This window comes from Cryptomeria japonica, chromosome 6 (genome assembly GCF_030272615.1).
Source record: "Cryptomeria japonica chromosome 6, Sugi_1.0, whole genome shotgun sequence".
NCBI lineage: Eukaryota > Viridiplantae > Streptophyta > Pinopsida > Cupressales > Cupressaceae > Cryptomeria > Cryptomeria japonica.
Window position 1 is genome coordinate 250970445 of NC_081410.1, and position 18278 is coordinate 250988722.

At 36.4% G+C, this 18278-nt stretch overlaps 1 protein-coding gene across 3 annotated transcripts in view; it reads right to left on the reverse strand.

The window, feature by feature from the left end:
* The window catches only part of LOC131037314 (separase), a 103190-nt gene that overhangs the window by 41257 nt on the left and 43655 nt on the right, over positions 1-18278 (reverse strand). For all 3 annotated transcript variants that reach the window (XM_057969425.2, XM_057969434.2, XM_057969415.2), the window contains exons 15-19: positions 10916-11158; positions 10627-10750; positions 10028-10513; positions 9677-9920; positions 9431-9533 (exon numbers count right to left, since the gene is read on the reverse strand). In XM_057969425.2, the coding sequence (XP_057825408.2) occupies positions 9431-9533; positions 9677-9920; positions 10028-10513; positions 10627-10750; positions 10916-11158 (1200 nt within the window). The remainder of the gene's footprint in view (positions 1-9430; positions 9534-9676; positions 9921-10027; positions 10514-10626; positions 10751-10915; positions 11159-18278) is intronic.

Genomic DNA, 18278 nt, shown 5'->3' on the forward strand with positions numbered 1-18278 from the left:
TCAAAGGGAAATTCAAATATGAAAGTTATTTAACATGTAAGGCTCTATCTGCTTTTGAAATTTTCGAGATCAAATTTGCAACACTTAGGCTGGGGTCCCATGGAGGGGGGCTTCCAAAACAATAGAGCTGGAACTGCTGAGATTTTTTAGGGATATTTTAAAATTGATGGTCCCACGAATTTTGTATTGCACTTCAGCTTAAAAATTTAAGCTCCTAAATTTAGGGATGTTGGCAGTCTCATCTTAAGTTTAAACTCTTAAATTTAAGCAAGCTGGTTGTAAATAAATTTAGTTTTCCTTCTAAAATTCAGATGATTGAGAAGTGGCATTAAATAAAATTATACGCTCTAAAAAGTAGGGGCTCCTATTTTGGGGGAAAAGATTCCAAATAATCCCGTAGCAGAAAAATATTTTCTTCATGGAACCACCTCTTCCTTAAAAAATAGACCTTAAGCCCCCTCTATGGGACCCTTGCCTTAGCCTAGCCGCTTCTTGGTTAGTGGTCCATTATCAAATGCTTGCGATTTCTTTAATGATCTTTTTACCAAGTAATTACTCTTCCAACAAAAATGAGGATGGAGAAAAATTTTGATATAGGAATATATGTGTGACAATTAATTGGATTCTCCCCTGCTTAGTACTTCTATGTACCTTTTTTGTAGTGTCCCTATTTTTATACCATATTGTTTCAAGTGTTGGCCAGTTTCTAGGGTTTTCGTATGTTTCTAGGTGAGTTGGGAGAACTCCAATGTTCTTGGAGAGTTAAATTTCAAGTTTTCTTAGCATCAGGTGATGGTTTGAAGTTTAGTTGGCAGTCAAGATTGCACCGACATTCTTTGTAGCATTTTTGGCCATCTGGGTTGTTCTCCACATTTCTTGGAGATAATGGTTATTTTTAGTAAGTGCATTGTTTGTCACCCAGCATCATTCTTCAACATTAGTTCCGTATTGACATGATCAATTTCAATTTTCGATGCCTTTGTGGTGCTTTGCATAAAGTTAACATTACAATATTTACATTAGTGTTTCAATTTAGTAAAGGTATGTATGTACCCTCAAGTGGATGCCTAAGGGAAAGGGGATTTAGACATAAGTTATTTCTAAATTACAAAAGGCTTTAACAGAAAAATGAATTAATTTGAATTTTCAAATTTCTTTTTCCCTCCAACTCTATAAAAGGAGCATTTTGACTCTCATTTTCCTTATGGAGGTTTGCACACATAACAAGATGTTGTTAGAGTGAACAAAGAAGTCCTTCCAAAGTTGATTGAGGAAGAAAACCCTAGTCGAATCACTAGTTTCATTGGTGAAAGATCCTCCCTAGCTGGTAGCATGATTTCACACAAGAATCACATTGGTTTCAAAGAGTATTATATTTCAAGATTTCAAAATTAAGGTCTTTTTGGCATGTTGATATTCAAAATTTGGGGTAAATGTTTTGTTCAGATTTCCTGAGATTTAAGTGGGTTTTCTTGGAGAATTAATAAACTTGTTGTGACCTTTTCACACATCACCCCATTGCAAATGGAGACCCCCTCTTTTGCTTAGGTTTCTAGTTGTTTTCTAGGTTTTTTTTTTAGTTTGGCAATTGTTCTTGATCTCCAGAAGCAATTATTTTTTGGAGTTTGGTTAGAGTTTGCACTTTGAGCTAGCCTAGATGAAGGGTCCTTAAGATTCGACAGTAGAAGAGAATACACAATATTGACAATTTTGTAAATGTTGTCAATATTTCCTATATGTTGTAAGAAGTTGTCAAACCTTGTCAGGAAAGAGGTCAAGGTGAACAAAAATTGGAAATTTCCTTGTAGAGGTTGTTTTTCCACCCTTTGAAGTGGGATCTTCCTTGAGGAAGTCGATTTTCCACTCTCCAAGCAAATTATTGAAAAATGAAAGTAAAATGGAACAAAGAACGATGAAAAGCAAGGAAATCAAAACCTTCCTTCTATGTGGCGAATTTCCACTCTTTCTTGTAGGGTTCGATTTTCCAATCTTCCTTGTGAAGCTTGATTTTCCATCCTTCCTTCACTAGTGTGTTTTTTCACCCTTGGTCTGATTTGAATGATGAAAAAGGAAAGTGAAATTTTGAAGCAATAAAAGTGGTAATCTTCCTTGTCATGTGCAAATTTTCACACCTTGTCATGTGCGAATTTCCACTCTTAATTATGCCTAGTAAATTTGCACCCTTCCTTGTGAGGTTCAAATTTCCAATCCAATTGTGATGAACTTCCAAGAGCTAAAACAAAATTTCCTTGTATTGTGTGTTTTTCCATTCCTAGTCTTGGCGATTAAGGGATAATTAAAAGGTTAATTTTAAAATGACAATCTTCCTCCTAAGCATTGAATTTCCACCCTTTGAGGAGATGATAAATGAAGGAAAAAATTGAAAGTTTCTTGGCATAGCGAAATTTCAAATCATTTAATTCAAAGTTTTCCAAAAAGAAAATCGCGAGGAGGAAACAAATCGGCTATGAAACATTTTATTTGCCCCTAGCTAAGCTAACTTAACAAGCAATGCAAATTTGAATTTTAATTGCAAATAAAAAATGTCTTGAATGCTTGAGTCGGTCATGTTAGGAAGGGATGTGACTTTTGTTCGGAATGCCTATAAAGCAAGGGAAAGGTGCACCATCAAATGTTGTTGTGCTTGGCACACCATCCCCGTCTCTAATAGGGACCCCCGTTGCCTCTAGATTGTTGTCCGCGTAATAGAGTGAAATAGAGAGCATAGGAATTAGAGAAAACGACCTGCCTTGAAGATCAAAACTGTGGTGATTCTAAATTTTTCCTATTCCCAAATTTTAGCTTAGGACATGAGATGATTAAAGGGTGCTAAAGTGAAACTCTCGATATCTCTATCAAAACTCTACCATATTCCATTTCTAAGCCACATCTTCAACGCAAACTCTAAGAATAGAACTTGACATCAAAATAGGGAAGAACATTGAAATACCTCCAAGCTCGATCATCCAACATTTTAAAAGATCAAAACAAGACAAGGTTCGAGCGTTCTTGCTTAAAAAGGGCAAACTCGTATTTCGACCCTCTTGTTATGCCTAATAATAATACAGAAAAATCATGGCACTAACATTTTTTAAAAGAAGCTAAATAAAGTTCGGTGTTATTTGATAAGGAGATACGTTTTTATCATCCTCCCCCTTGTTTATGTCATTAAGAACACCGAAATATTGTGATAAAACATCAAAAAAAGACAAAGTTCGTTCTTTTCTTTTTAAAGGAGGTGAAATCATTAGTCACCTTTTCTTGTTTTCACCTTAACATCACCAAAAATTATACCAAAGATTGATCAAATAAGCCAAACTTGACATATTTAGAGCATTAAACTTGATGATCCCCTTGCTAATACCGAAGATTATGCCCAAGTTTCTCCCAGGACTTTAAATTTTGATGTTTTCGCCTGCTAGTGCCATTGTTAATGTTGGACTTTGGGGAGTGTTTTGTGCGAGTCCTTTAGGTTTAGGTGTTTGTTTAGGGGTGAAAGTAATCATGGTTCCATGTGGTCCTCATGCTCATTCTTAAGTGAAGGTTTGGGCCAATCAACCCTTCTAATGCCAAGGTGGGGTGTGAACTTCCTCATCCCATACTAACATTCAATGATGTTGCAATTCCCTCTTCTTATGCCGAAAGCCTTACCCCCGAAGTTGCTTCCTAGGGTGTCTCAAGGTGGGTTTGCAATCACAAGGGCGAGATTGAAGGCATCAAAGGCCTTTCTAATGCATACTAACTCAAAATTAGGAGAGATCTTCGCCCTCCAAGGTGTTCATCTCGAGCCAACGTAACTCATCACTTCCTCAAAGCCCTAAGACCTTATCGAGCACAATAGTATTCAAATCCGTCAAGGAATAAGTGAAATATGAGATGATGATTAATCCTTGACCTATGTGATCATGCAGGACGGAGGATGCGTCGAAAGAGACTATTTGGGGAGATGCTAGGGATTGAGCGCTACTATCCAAAACACTGACTAAGCCAAAATATCCCCAAGACAAATCCAAAGAAAGAATCCCACAGCCAGCATCCTGAGGATGGTGGCAAATGGAGCCCATGAACAAAATGACAGGATTGGACAGGCAATGACCCTCACCACCATAATCACCAACAAGTTGAAGACCAGGGCACGAAATTGAAGGCAAGTGCATGCACAAAATGCTACAGGACTATGCAAAATCAAAAATGAACAGCTAGAAATAACAGAAAGAGAGTTTGCTTGTAAAAGCAATGGTTTTATTGTAAGGTGACTACTTGTGGGCCCAGTTTAATATAAAGTCAAAAGGGGTACCACAAGTCAATTATTTCCTAGCTACCAAGATTCACCTTTTTGTGCCTCAAACCCAGTGAAACCTTGTCTTCTAGCAAGATTAAGGGAAAGTAATTGCAAGAAGTTGAAGAGGTAGTTTGAGGTGGTTGAAATCATTAACCAAAAAGTTGTCAAAGTTTCCCGAATGAAAATCAGAGCCAATGGATGAATTCAATCTTAGCCATTGATCCAGAATGTAAAATCTATAAGAGGCCAATGCCTCTCTCGTTGTAAGGAGTTAATTTTTAGAAGGTTAGAATAGTTAGTTAGGATTTTTATGGATTAGGAATGGAGTAGAATAGAGTAGAAGTTGTTGAACAGAAGTTGTTGTAATGGCAGTTAGACAAAATGAATGAAGCATGGTGTTTTGTCATTTGCCCTAATTTGTTTGCATGGCTTCTCTTTATCTAGTTAGTTAATGTTCAATGCTTTTAATGATGAAGTGTGAGGGTATTTGATGTGATTTTGGGTTCATACCATTGGACTAAGCTGATTAGCAACAATCTAGATGTATGGTTGAGGAACTTATAAATGACAAAAACATTTCACATGAGTTCCTATGTATTATACATGTTGGCCAGAAACATAAGGTATAAGGGATTGATATGCAAAGGTGAGGTACAAAATAAGAGAGGTCAACTCAAGGTATATGATTGTTATCCCCAATTGCAACTACATGAGAAGGAGCATTATAGAAGAGTAAACAATGCATTTTCAATGTATCTCACTCATCTACTACAAGGAGGAACACACAAAAGGTTATCAAAGGAAGCTATGGTAGTAGTAGAAAAGTATGTTCATGGTTCATCCAATTTCTGACTTTTACATAAGAATCCAGGGGTGCACGTACCATCCATACAAGCTTCCAAGAATCCAATTGAGAAGATGGTGTTACTTGAGATGGTAAGGCAGTTATCCGAATTTGATTTCATTCAAAAGGAGAAGCATAGACTCAGGGTATCCTTTCCTACCTCAGATGGCAAGGTGTTTGAAACATGTCATATAGCCCAAGCAGCCAAGACAGCTAATACAAAATTGCAATCGAATCAATTTGGCAAATACAAGCCTAGATCGCATTTTGATCCTCATCATAAGATTCATATAGTGGAAGGGAAAAGATACAAGCATAAAATCAACCTAGAAGATTATTGGGCAAATCCCACAAATGAATTTGCAATAAGAAGAAAGATGTGGTCCAAGATGTTAGTTGATTTCATCAAAATATGCAATGCTTTTCAAGTTCCTGATCTAGTGAAAGATAACGGGGAGTATATATTGCCCCAGTACAAGCAAGAAACAGATAAACCTCTCCTAGCACCAAGTTGATCACAACCTAAGCTTACAAATAAAAACTCATTGATGAAAGAGGTAATAGACAATTCAAGATGCTGGATTGACCAACAAATTGACAAGTTGAGAAATTAGGGTGTATCCCTTATATATGATAAGGTAGATGATGATGATTCTTCTTCCGACAAAGATGAAGCAACAAAAAGTAACAAAGAATAAAACAGCGAGGCAGAAGTTCAAGTTTCCAAGAAAAGGACATTGTTGAGATTCCTCAAGCAAGAAGAATTATGGGAAAGGAGGTTGCTAGTGCGGAATCTCGATGTAAGAAATCAAAAACAAGTGCTACTCAATCAATTAAGAGCACTTCATCAATTAGAGAATTGGAAATGAATCAAGCATCCATTGTAGAGAACTACTCAAGATTGGAACGTGGATAGAATTCCGAGATTAAGAACAAAGAACACCCTCTAAAGGTCGGTCATCTCCGATTATTGATCATCTTGAGGTAGAGGAGACAATTGTAGGGGAAGATTTGTGAAATTCTAACCCAAACATAAAAAAGAGCTAGATGAGGTCGTCATTTCGGCCGTGAGAGGAATCAATGATGATAGTCAACTAGAAGATGGAATGGAGCTATCTACATCACCTGATTAGTTGAAGGAAAGAAAGAATAAGAACTAGTAGATGAAGTTCAACCCATTGACAACATAGATGATTTCTTTGCAAGAATTGGTAATGCTAAGGAGCAAAAGAAGGCAAATAAGTTCTCCCATATCACAAGAGACAATTCAACATCATGTATTCTGCAAGTGGCAATTCCTATGGTTGATAAGCCAAGAGAGGTAATCACTCCAATGGACTATGAGGTTGCAACACTTGATCTCAAACCAACAACAAAAGAGCAAGAATTTCAAGATTTAAATGATTCCACCTTGGCAATCCAAGAAAGACTCAACAAAACTAAAGAGAAGAAACATAAGTTGGAATTAGAAAATATGGGATTGAAGGGGTTCATAAAACAGTTGATGCAACAAATAAGGCAAGAAGATGATACGTTTGTCCAACCAATTTCCATTCCACGGGAATCATTTGAAAGTTTTCAAGCCAAGAAAAGTAAAAATCAAGAAATGAGGAAGAATATTGAGAATATTTCAAGACAAGCTGAAGAGTTTTTACAAGGATTTGCTCAAATATATGATGAGATAGTATTGTTTAAGAGAAGAATCCAAAGTGTGGAATACTAGTGGGAAGATTTTCCGATGGCACAAGATTTTCCAAGTTAATTCAAGAAAATGTAATTGAAGAAGGGAACATTTATGATTTCAACCGTTGGTATAGCTCCTTGATGATGACTAAAGCAACACTTGATAGAATGAAAAGGGACTGTGAGAAATAGAAGGATCCATCAAGGAAATACAATCAAAGATCCTTACATCTTTGGAGGAACTATTAGGCCAAGAAATGAGCGAGGTTGATGGTTTGAATTTAGAAGAATTAAAGGAGAAGGTGAAGACCACTTATTTTTAAGGGTTAGAATTTGTCAAGGAAAACTAATTGAATGAAATCCTTTCTATCATGATTTTCATGAATCATCTCCAAAGACAACAAGCAAAGTGGTACAAGATCTTCAAAGAATACACCAAGGAATTGGATATGACAGAGCTATAGCTTGATGCCCTGCCAAGTGTCGCCATCGATGAGCTCAAATTGATTATGACCAGATTCATTGAATATGGTATCAAGGAAAGAGATAAGGGGAATCAAATTCTAGAAGATAGTTTGTTAGTTGATTAGGTGTCATCTAATTTTCTCATTGGCTCTTGCTCCTTGTTATTTGTGATGATGAGAATATTCCATTTTTATTGCATAGCATTTAATGATTTTCAGTTAACCCTAATTTTTGGGATGATCTCGTCCATTGATTCTAGATCAATATGGGCCCTTCATTTGTAATAAGAGTTCTATATAACCTAGCTCATTTAATTTGTGTCATATGAGATTTGTGTGAAATTGTTGCAAAAATACTGCCAAAGTTAATACAAACTCATTGAAGCTTGGTGAGCCTATGTGTGATTTTGGGATGTTAGCATGGTTTCGTATCTCTCAAATTTAGATTAAGAGTTATCGTTGCATTAAGTTACTTAATTGAATGGAAGGCATTGTCAGTGATTTATGGTAAAACCTATATGTTCATACCATTTGTAGCTTGTTAATTGAAAGTCGTTGTGTGTGGTTAGACTAAACTTTATTCATGCTTAAGTTCAATTGCTTTGCAATCATTGATTCACATTTCCTTTGGTGTTAGTGTGTGTGAGCAATTTGAAAATCTTTCATATCTCCTTAGAAGATTGCATCACCTTTGTGCAGTTGTTCCTAATGGCAAAAAAAAGTTGATTGGGTTTCATTAAGTCGTTGACAATCTCTTGCATTGGTAGAACTAGATTAGATTCCTAAACCTTACTCCTTTTGCATTTTCTTCACAAAGAGCATTCTTAGAAGTAGTCAACAAAACTTAGTTGCAAATCTTAAGTCGTCCTAAGGAAAAGCCTTGATTGATATCACATTCATAAATTGACTCTATCCAAGCAATCAAGTAACTTAGTTTGCTTTGTCAACCTTGGGGTCTTCTTGATTGATCTTAATCCTTAGCATTCAAGATTTCCTTGTTCAAGAGAGGGTAGGATACTCCATATTCTATTATGTTTATGAGGTGCATAAAAATACATCAACAAGATCATACCTCTCCCCACCTGAAGAAAATCTTGTTTGAGGTTGATTTCATTGAAAACAATCTGACTTATACTTTTCATGTTTGGGCAATCTAATTTGAGTTGGATTAGAAGTTATTTGTTGCTGGTATGAACTATGGTGGGTGGGCCATAGATCTGCAAGTTTCCCTTGTGCATGGCATGAGCCCTCTAGGCTGGAACGCCTAGGGTTTGTGGTTCTTTTTCACTTCATTGAAGGCACCAAAAACATAGACCCTGTTGATTTCCTTTTCATCCTGGACAAGTGTATTGGTAATGATTTTGTGATCTTCTCCAAGGTTTCCGGAACTTAATGGAATCATTTGATGGTAGTTCTCAAACCTAAGTTTAGCTACTCCTTGCTAAATTAAGACTGCTATGCATTTATGGATGTGTTTTTTTGAGTGAGGCATTGAAGTGAAAGTCAAATGTTACACAGCATCAACCATGTATCTACTCCAGCTGCAGCCTGCCCATCCAAATTGAATACAAAAAAAAGGGAAGATAAGGTAGCAATGGGCAAATTCAGCCATTTAGGCAGCGCTTTTGGTATGTGATTCCTTAACCTATTCCACTAAAGAATCTACATCAAAACCATCCTTTGTTTCGTCCCACATACTGTGAAAATACAAAAAGACACAGCTAAGTCCTTAATTCACCAGAAGCAGCACCAGAAGCAGCAAAATGAATGAGATTCATGTGCCAATGTATGTCATGGTTAAACCTTGCTGCTTTCATTGTAGTATTATCTGTGCCAACGGCCAAGCACGTCTTACATGCTCAACAAATGCTTTTGGTTTGCAGACTCATTCTACATCCCTTACATATTCAATAATAAATATTTATACAAATTTGTAGTTTCAAGATTTCTTGGTTAGTGAACTCATCTGTAGCGTATATTAAAATTTCGATTCTTGCAAAATCAGACAAGAATATAATATTTTATGTTTCCATTGACTTTGAAAATCTAGGACTTCTGTGCTCTTATGGATACAACAAAAGAAATATATTAAAGAGAGGAGGAAAAAGTATAACTGAAAGAGAGGAGAAAAAAGTATGAGTGAAAGAACATAAGAACCTTTCTAAGAAGCGCAGGCATCTGATTACAGATAAAAAAGGCATGATGCAACCATCCTATCACAAATGATCTCAGGTTTTCAGAAGAACCGCAGCACTGGGTCCTGTAAAAACTTAAAGGTGAGAAACAACTAACTTAAAACATCTACAAAAATTTGTATATGCTGATATTTAAACTAGAGCGTACACAAAAAAGGGTTTTTCTCTATAGGAATCAGGATGCACACCACAAATTCAGAGCTCTTACCATGATAATGCAGGGAGATTTTTCTGTAGAGACAACCAACTGATGTGGTATAGCAATGCTGCACGTTCAAAGAGTAATATGTCTACAGGAATTTTCCAACCAGAACATTTTTGCTGGCAATGATAACCGTTAACAAATGAGCAGAGACAGGGTAATCCGTCGATATGGAAAAACAGCAGAGAACTATTCTGTAACATGATTTCATATGCCTTGAGAAATTCTCTAGATGTCTCATGGCATTTGCCTGCTCAGAATGAACCAAAATATTTGGTCTTAGAAACAACTTACATAATAAACGAAAGCAACTCAATAATATTTATTAAATTAATAGGTTTTGTAAGTCAAGACTACCTATTTGAAGCAGAAGTCTAGACATCAGACTTCTCCTATGCAATTCGAAAATAAAAGCGATAAGGTCTTGCACTGAGTCTATTTTATTGTTTTTCCTAACAGAATACAAAGTTGCATCATATTCCAGCTTGGGACTGGATGCTGCATTCCCCTCCTTGTTGGCCGGAGAGTTACTGCCACAACACTCTGTATGCATCTTTCTATCAAGAGGCATATCATCATAGTATTTTCTTCCAATATAATGCAGCTTTTCTTTTGCTAACATGTAAATATCAAAAGAAGTCAATTCCTCGTAAAAATTTGCAGTTTTGCGCTCCCTGGGGCATCTGCGTACAAAGTCCCCTATGCGCATTTCAAGCATAGCCTCTATAGTTACTTTGCATAGCTTACACACATGTTCCACATCAGATTGACCTAATACATTCACTGCCTCCTGAAATCTCTTTTCAGCTATCTCCCATTTGTGACACTTCCGATATATCTCACCTGGAAAAACCCTTGAAATATCTTAACGGAAACAAGGGTATCTGCAGAACCTGATAGAAATTTATAGCAAACATCCAATAGTAATTCCAAGATCTAAGTAGATAAATAGATACCTAAAGATGATCCAAAAGCTGCCTGACAGAGTGGTAGATATTGTGCATTTGAAATATTCAAACCTTCCTGAAAGACATATTCAGCTTCATTTGCAGCCCCCACCATTTCATATAAAACTCCCACCTAGCATTCAGTTGGATTCAAATACATCATAATCAAAAGTTTTCAATCTTGCAAACAAACTACACTAGTATGCAAACCTGAGAAAATTATTTCAACGCCTTATATTAAGAACATAGAACATAACAACAACTCGTTGATTAACAGCTTTAAATCTAATGCTCAAACCTGCATTAGACTTTCCAAATAATTTCCAAGAACAACCCATTGACTCATCCCACACTCCCGCTGTTTTCTATTATCAGAAAAAATTGACCAGACATTAGTTGCAACTGATCCTTGGGCCTCCAAAGAAAAGGATTCCATTTCATTGTTAAATGCCAACTGAACCGCCTTCTTTTCCAGAAAATTGAAACTTCTCTGCAATTGTTTTCTTCTTATGAGAAGGGCTTCTTTGGAATATTTGAGAGCCTGCATTAATCCTTGAGTTACAAAAACTATAAAATATCTTTTAAAGACTTACAAATAAAATTAACTTACAAGTAACTTACAAATAAAAATATCCTAAGAAACCATTTATACTTCTGTTATAGCTTTTCAGCTTTGGTGCCAAGTGAGGTATAAAACCTACCTTAACATTTTGAAGTATGGTTGCCTGAAATCATTCTGATAAAAGTATAATATGTTTGGGCTTGAGAAGATCTAGAAGGGGAAGCATGCATCCATGCTGATATGATATTTAACTGGAAGTATTAAAATATAGCAAAAAATATAGGGCATTTGAAATTAAAGAGGGACAAAAATTGTTTGATTATTCTTAGTCAATGATATAAGCTGCAGGCATCAGACACACGGTGGTCTTACAACAGAAGTACAGAATCTGCCTTATGTCAAACATCACCACAATTTCCAAAGAGATTGCTCGTCTTGGTAATAGTCTAAGGCGGGCATGCTTAAAACTGGAGGATTTACCTTATATTCAACCAACACTGGAAGGAACCTCTACTCCCCGAATTCACTTCACCTCTCTGTTTAAATAGTAGATTCTGATACAACATACAATATTCAATTCTAAATCCTTGAGCTTGCATCAATCTCTTTTAAAAGTAATATCGTATCAGCATGAATATTAGATACAGATACAATATACAATAACAAATAATGATACAAAAGGAATTAATTTCCTTTAATCATAGGGCCAAAGCTCCGTAAAAACATTTTTTTATCTTAAATGTTTCAAATTTGAATGGAGTATGACAACAATAGTCACATGGCACATGTTATTCGCATAGTGCACATTACCCACACATCCTAGCAGATAAACCATCCAAGGGATACTTTACAGTCAATTGAAACAGTTCTTATTTTCCACACATCAGTCCTACTCCATGCCTAGTAAACCTAAACCTAACACTAAATCCGAAGTTGCTTCTTTTAAAGTGTCATGACGTTTTGTGATTCATCAACAACTTTATTCTCATAGTAATCATAAAAAATTGAAAATTTATATTAAAGCACCTAACATTGCAAACTGCAAACTTCTATGCAGTGGAGAAAAAAAATGAACAAATCTTACCAACACCAAAATCAAGTAAATACAGCAATTGAGCAACCCAGATTTTGTGTGATCATCACAACTTGAAATTAAAATGTCATTTTACAAATTAACTGATTCCAATGTATTAACTTACTAGGCAATTTGTCTCATTATAATAGATTGCATGACTTAGTTTGAGAAATTCCTAAGTAAAAAATATGTTAATTATAGTGTATTTGTTTGAGAGGTTACACCTACAAACTAACTCTGCCTTCTGCAAATGTATCAAAAGCTTGTGATCTAAAAACTCTGTTTTAGAAGTGTGGATCCCATCCATGTCCTCATACCCACATCTACTTTACAGTGTCTTGTGCTGCTGCACAATTTGAGGTGGGTTGGGCAACTAAAGATTGTTCTGCACAACATTCAACATCAATGTGAGAATTGGCATATTGGTGATGGCACCATTTATCTCCTTGTTGCCTCATCTTGCCATTGTCCTTGCCTAGCATAGATAATGTGGATGCTTTGGCATTTGCCATAGTTTTGACTTCTGCCATTGCTTCCCAACAGCTTGACAAGGCACTGCAGCAATACAAGGAATGCGAAGATCCTCCCACACACTGTAAAGTAGAACACAGGTTCGATTTGGTTCCCACATCTCTTCCAAATAGCCCTCTATATGACAAATTTCATTGGGAGATGATGAAGTCTGGCACCAAATTCGAAAGTCCATTGCACACAAAGATCAAACCCAGGTCTTCTACATGTGGTAGCTCAATAGACGTTGAACCAAAGAATGATGGCACATAATGCCTTTGGATTGTGTAAGATCCCCAACTCTATTTCTGTCCTGAATTCTGAGTTTAGGTTTGAATGATAGTTTTTGACCAGCGTATGCAAACAGGTGATTGAATTTAATTATTTTTTATTTTTGGTTTTCTGATTTTTTTTTGTTGCTTACCAATACAATATGGAATTTGAATGAAAAACATAAACTAACAATGGACTGATGATAAATTGCAGACTTCTGATTTTTATTGCAGCAAACACTAAAACCGAAATTTCAACAATTTATAACATCCAGAATCAGAAGTGGCATAACAGGAGTCCTGCGCTGATCTGTGAAGGGCTTATTTATTGCCAAAACTGATGAATTGAGCAATACAGGAGCTTCCAAGTGAAGACAATGACTCCAATGCTATTTATTTGCTATAACTATAATTATCAAAAACCTTTTATTGCAATAACAGGTAGATCTGAAGCTAATTCCTTCAAGTTGCCAAGCAAGGTAACCAAATTGAGGAAATTTCCTCAATGTTTTGCTGATTCCATTCATGTATGCCTTGCAGAGACTGAAAAAATCTTTATTTAATTATTTGCTGCTGCTAACAATGAGATTCCAACGATTTTCCAACACTAAATACTGAAGATTGCTGCTGCAGGTGCTACATGGGCCTCTAGGGAGGTACGGCTGGCATTAAGGGTCTAAGAAACCCAGTTCAATTGCAACAAATCTAATCTGTATCTTTTGAATAAGATTTCTGCCTCCTCACTTACCAGTATGAATTATCAAAACAAATTCAACCACCAATCTGCTCAAAAAGCTTATAAATCAATGTAACTTCTTCCACAGGCAGGCTGGGGTATCGTCCAACCTAAAAAAAATTCAAGAGTTTTTGTTCTTGAAGAGAAATACGGCTGCAATTTATGTGACCAGAGCTCTGCCTCAAGTTTGCAATGAAGAAAAATAACCAAGAATGATCCAAAATGACCTCAAAATGCCTTTTTTAAAAGGCTCCGAACCCTAGGAGTCACTTTTAGGGTTTCCATATTTTCAACTTATTATTTTTAATAAAATACATGTCTTCCTTTAAAAATCGACCCCTTAGGCATTATATTTTATTATTATAATGTTTTCCTCTTTTTATTATAACATTTTATGCTCATACACCTAGGAAAAAGGCCACAAATTATTACTTATTTTATTATAAAGTGACTTATGATCACTTTATTATTAATTTATTTAATTCCAAACTTAGGAAATATTAAAATATTTCACGAATTATTCATAAAATCCAGATCTAGGCTCAAAACCGAATTCCTTCTGAAACACTGTGATCTCTAATGTTGCCCGAGTCCAGCAGGCTAACTGGCAGTTCCTCCTAAAATATAGGAACTCACCCTTAAATAGGAACCTCGCTCCAAACTCTAGAAACTGCTCAAGAGGCTCCTACTTTGCTTTGTGGTCCCCTGAGTGGTCATCCAATCAACTGCTATTTCTCCCTACAAGATTGGAGACCTTCCTAAAATGTAGGAATTGTCGTCAGAAAGCTCAAAATAGCTCACAGAGCCCCTCCAAATCTCTATGACCCTCAAAACGAGTCCCCTAACCATACCGTTGACCTACGAGAACTCAAATGATAGGTCAACCCTCTGGTCATCCCCTATCGCCTAGAAAGGGAACACTACATATTGACTATTGCACCCTCAACAAGATCATGGTAAAATATAAATATCCTTTGTCATGCCTCAATGATCGAACCAAAGAATGTTAGCACATAATGCCTCTACATTAACTATTCCACCCTCAAGAAGATCATGGTTAAATATAAATTTCCTTTGTCATGCATCAATGACCTTTTGGACCAGCTCAACAATGTCCAATACTCCTCAATTCAAGATATTTGATTTGTAAAAAAAGGAGGTACCCGTCATCATACTAACAACCACCTTTAATGGTTATCAAAACATGACAATGGTACATATCAAGGGATAATGCATATGATCTCAAAAAACCAATACAAACATACACAACAAACAGAAAAACAATTTGCTCTAGAGAAAACCCTAATTGAGTGAAAACTCTAGCTTGAAAGAGCAAATACTCCTCATTTGACAATCAAAAGAATTGATTACAACTATTTGCAAGGTCTCTACAACATCCATGAGCTTACACCACAAGTTTGAAGCTTCTAACATGCATACAACTACACTCCCAACTTTGACAATCACACACACATGCAGCAATCAAAGAGAAAGACTAAAACCACCACAAAATGAGAACCAACTCCAGAAAGCTCACAAGAAATCAGCATATAACCTCCCTTGTATCTCCCATCCTAAAAATGAGACACCAATTGACAAATTGGAAGATCAAATGACAAAATCTCTTTGTACTCCTCTTTCTGTATACACAAAGGCAAATTTGTTAGTGTCATCAAAGGAAAGCACGCAATCACCATGCATTTGGCAATTTTACCACCTTTGTAAAGCAACAATTTCGCTAAAACATTTTTTAAGCAGTCATAAGAGCCTCTTTTCTCCATTTTTTATAACAAAATCATCTCCTACACTCATGACAACTTCATCGCAAATGTAGACATTGAGCCCAGTAGTTCATTTTGTTTAGAGTCAGTTTTTTGCACCATACCTCCCAAAATAGGAGGCATTTGGTCTACAAAATTTTATAAAGACTTAAAAACAAAATGCAAAAACACTTAATTCCTCATATCAACACAAGGATTCTTTAAAAAGCTTGGTAATCATGACATCGAAAATCATGCTTCTACTCTTTCCGGTCAACACATAATAGAATGTTGAGTATCCTATACTCTCTTGAATAAGGAGATTCCTTATGCTGTTATGAATGATCAGAGGGGACAACCTTAAGGTTCCAAATGTTAGGTCTTGATTGTGGGATTACTCAATGGTTTGATGTGATTTGTTGGTAACACAAGGGGGCTTACGTTTACAACAAGTTGGCGTGCATTAGACAATGTTGCAATTATCAGACTACGGAAAATAAATAACAAAAGACAAAGTTTTAGGGATCCAAAGTACAATGGTAGTAACGGCTGGTGCTGGGGGTAGACAGGGATAGTGCGAGCTCCAAAGGAATCAAGGATTTTCAGACTGGAGGTACTTATTTAGGCACCGGCCTTTTATAGGTTTTACAATTTTGAATGAAAGGCCAAGATCAAAACCATCCAAGGGCTGCAATCTGCCTTCTAGAAGCCTCGCAACTTTAACCCATGCCTAGTAAGTTTCCGTTGTCCTCCCAACTGCCAGTTTCAACTACCTTCTCAGCTACCAAGAACTGTTTGACATCAATTTGGCAGATCAAGTAGATGAGGAATAACTGACTTGTGTCCTCTTTGTTTTAAATGCATTAATAGGGACCTACAGGTAGTTATTTTACAATAAAGGCAATTTGTTTTACAAACAAAATGACTTTCTAGAATTCTCTGTTGTGCATTTCTGAATCTGCATGCATGTAGCAGTCTGAATGTTCTTTTGTCTTCAATCTTGCTGGTGGACTTCAACTTGTTTTTCGATGGTGGTGCCTATCTTCGTGCTTTGTCTCTAGCTTTGCAGTGCACTCTTCATTCTAAGCTTTAAATTCCCCCTCGGCTCTTTCTAGCGGCTTTGATCTACAAAAGCAAGTTCAACATTAATCAATCACCTTGAAAAATTAAGTAATTTTAACATATATTAAGTGTTGTTAAGGCAACGTTGGGCTTCATTTCGCCGAATAAGAGAGGAAAATGAAAGATGTTTACTTTTAAAACAATTTGAACCTCCTTTACTTCATTTCACTTTTGACTTAAGATTGCACCACTCTAAAGGTAAAAGTTAGGCGATTTGGAACAAAAGTGCCAAAAAGTTCCCTTTATGATTTCACTTAATGTTTTCCTTTTCAGGGAAAACTTCAACGATTTGGAGCAAAAGTGCCAAAAAGTTTGCTAGCACCCTGATGCATATAATTCCACTAAATCCCCCTTCTTTTCTTTATTTCTTAATCATTTATCAACTTAAGGGGAAAATTTTGGCAATATTAAGCCAATTTGTAGAAAGACTTTTTCCTCTTGGGCACTAGCTTAGGCATCTATTTCGGGTTTAGGAGGCCGGATATTGAAAAGGTCTTTCCTTCTTTTTTCAACGCCCTTGACTTCATTTTATGCACTCTGATTCAAATTGCAACCCATTTCGACATAAAGTTTGGGGTTATAAGGCAAACACAATTTTCGGTTTTTTCCATGGGGAAAGAAGGCATTATAGAAGCGATTGCATTTTTAATCTCTAAAGAAATGCACGAACTTTATTAGTTTAGGCCTTTATTAATACTAGAAAAACCTCTTGGCTTTAGCGACTAAGATAGAGGTGACTTTAAGGAAAAATTGAAATGCCTAAGTCTTTCATTTTATTACTCCCTCGGCCTTTGCTTGCACTTTGGCACTTTAGGAACTCTCGGGATACTTTCGAGGATGGAAACCATAATAGCAATGACTTCATTCTGTGATATTCTTCATGGAAATTTTTCGGTGATCTCAAAAACGATAACAGCACAATATGAAAACAACCATTCATTTTTCAAATTTCACTGCTATGACTCAACTCCTTCACCACTCACTTGGTCGGTTCAGGGCTTCAATTGTCATTTGTAGGGGTTTATTTCGGTGACTACAAAGGAAATCGCGATTTCATTTTGTTTCATTTCACGCTTTAATCATTGCATGGGCAATTTCGAGTATTCTTCGGCATTAGCAGAGACGATGGTGGAATGATTTTGTTTCATTTTGTTTTCCCATGGGGCCGAACTAGAAGGGGTTAGCCTCGAGATTTTGAAGGAGGCATGAAAGAAATTGAACTTCCTTTGATTCGATCCCTCTACAACAATCCCCAACATTTTCTTCTTCGACTTTCCTTAGCACTTTGACGAGGCTTTCTATCAGGTGAGTGAAGGGCCTCAAAAAACTAGATTTCACTTGCAAAGCCTCCTCTTTCACACGCAAACAGCAGGAGGGGCTCCCCATCTAGGAGGGGGTGTGATGTGAATACAACAAGTAACACCCGAGTTAACTCATTCTTCATGCATATCTCAATTGGTCATGAACATCGACATGCTCCTTGACTGATCCATGTATCACACCAGCAAAACAAAAAGGAAAAAGACCACTCACCCTTGAAGAGGCCCACTTAAACTTGTGTTATTCATCTTTCTTAAAATGAACATGCTTAATTTGATGTAAAGGTTCTACACAATGTTATTGC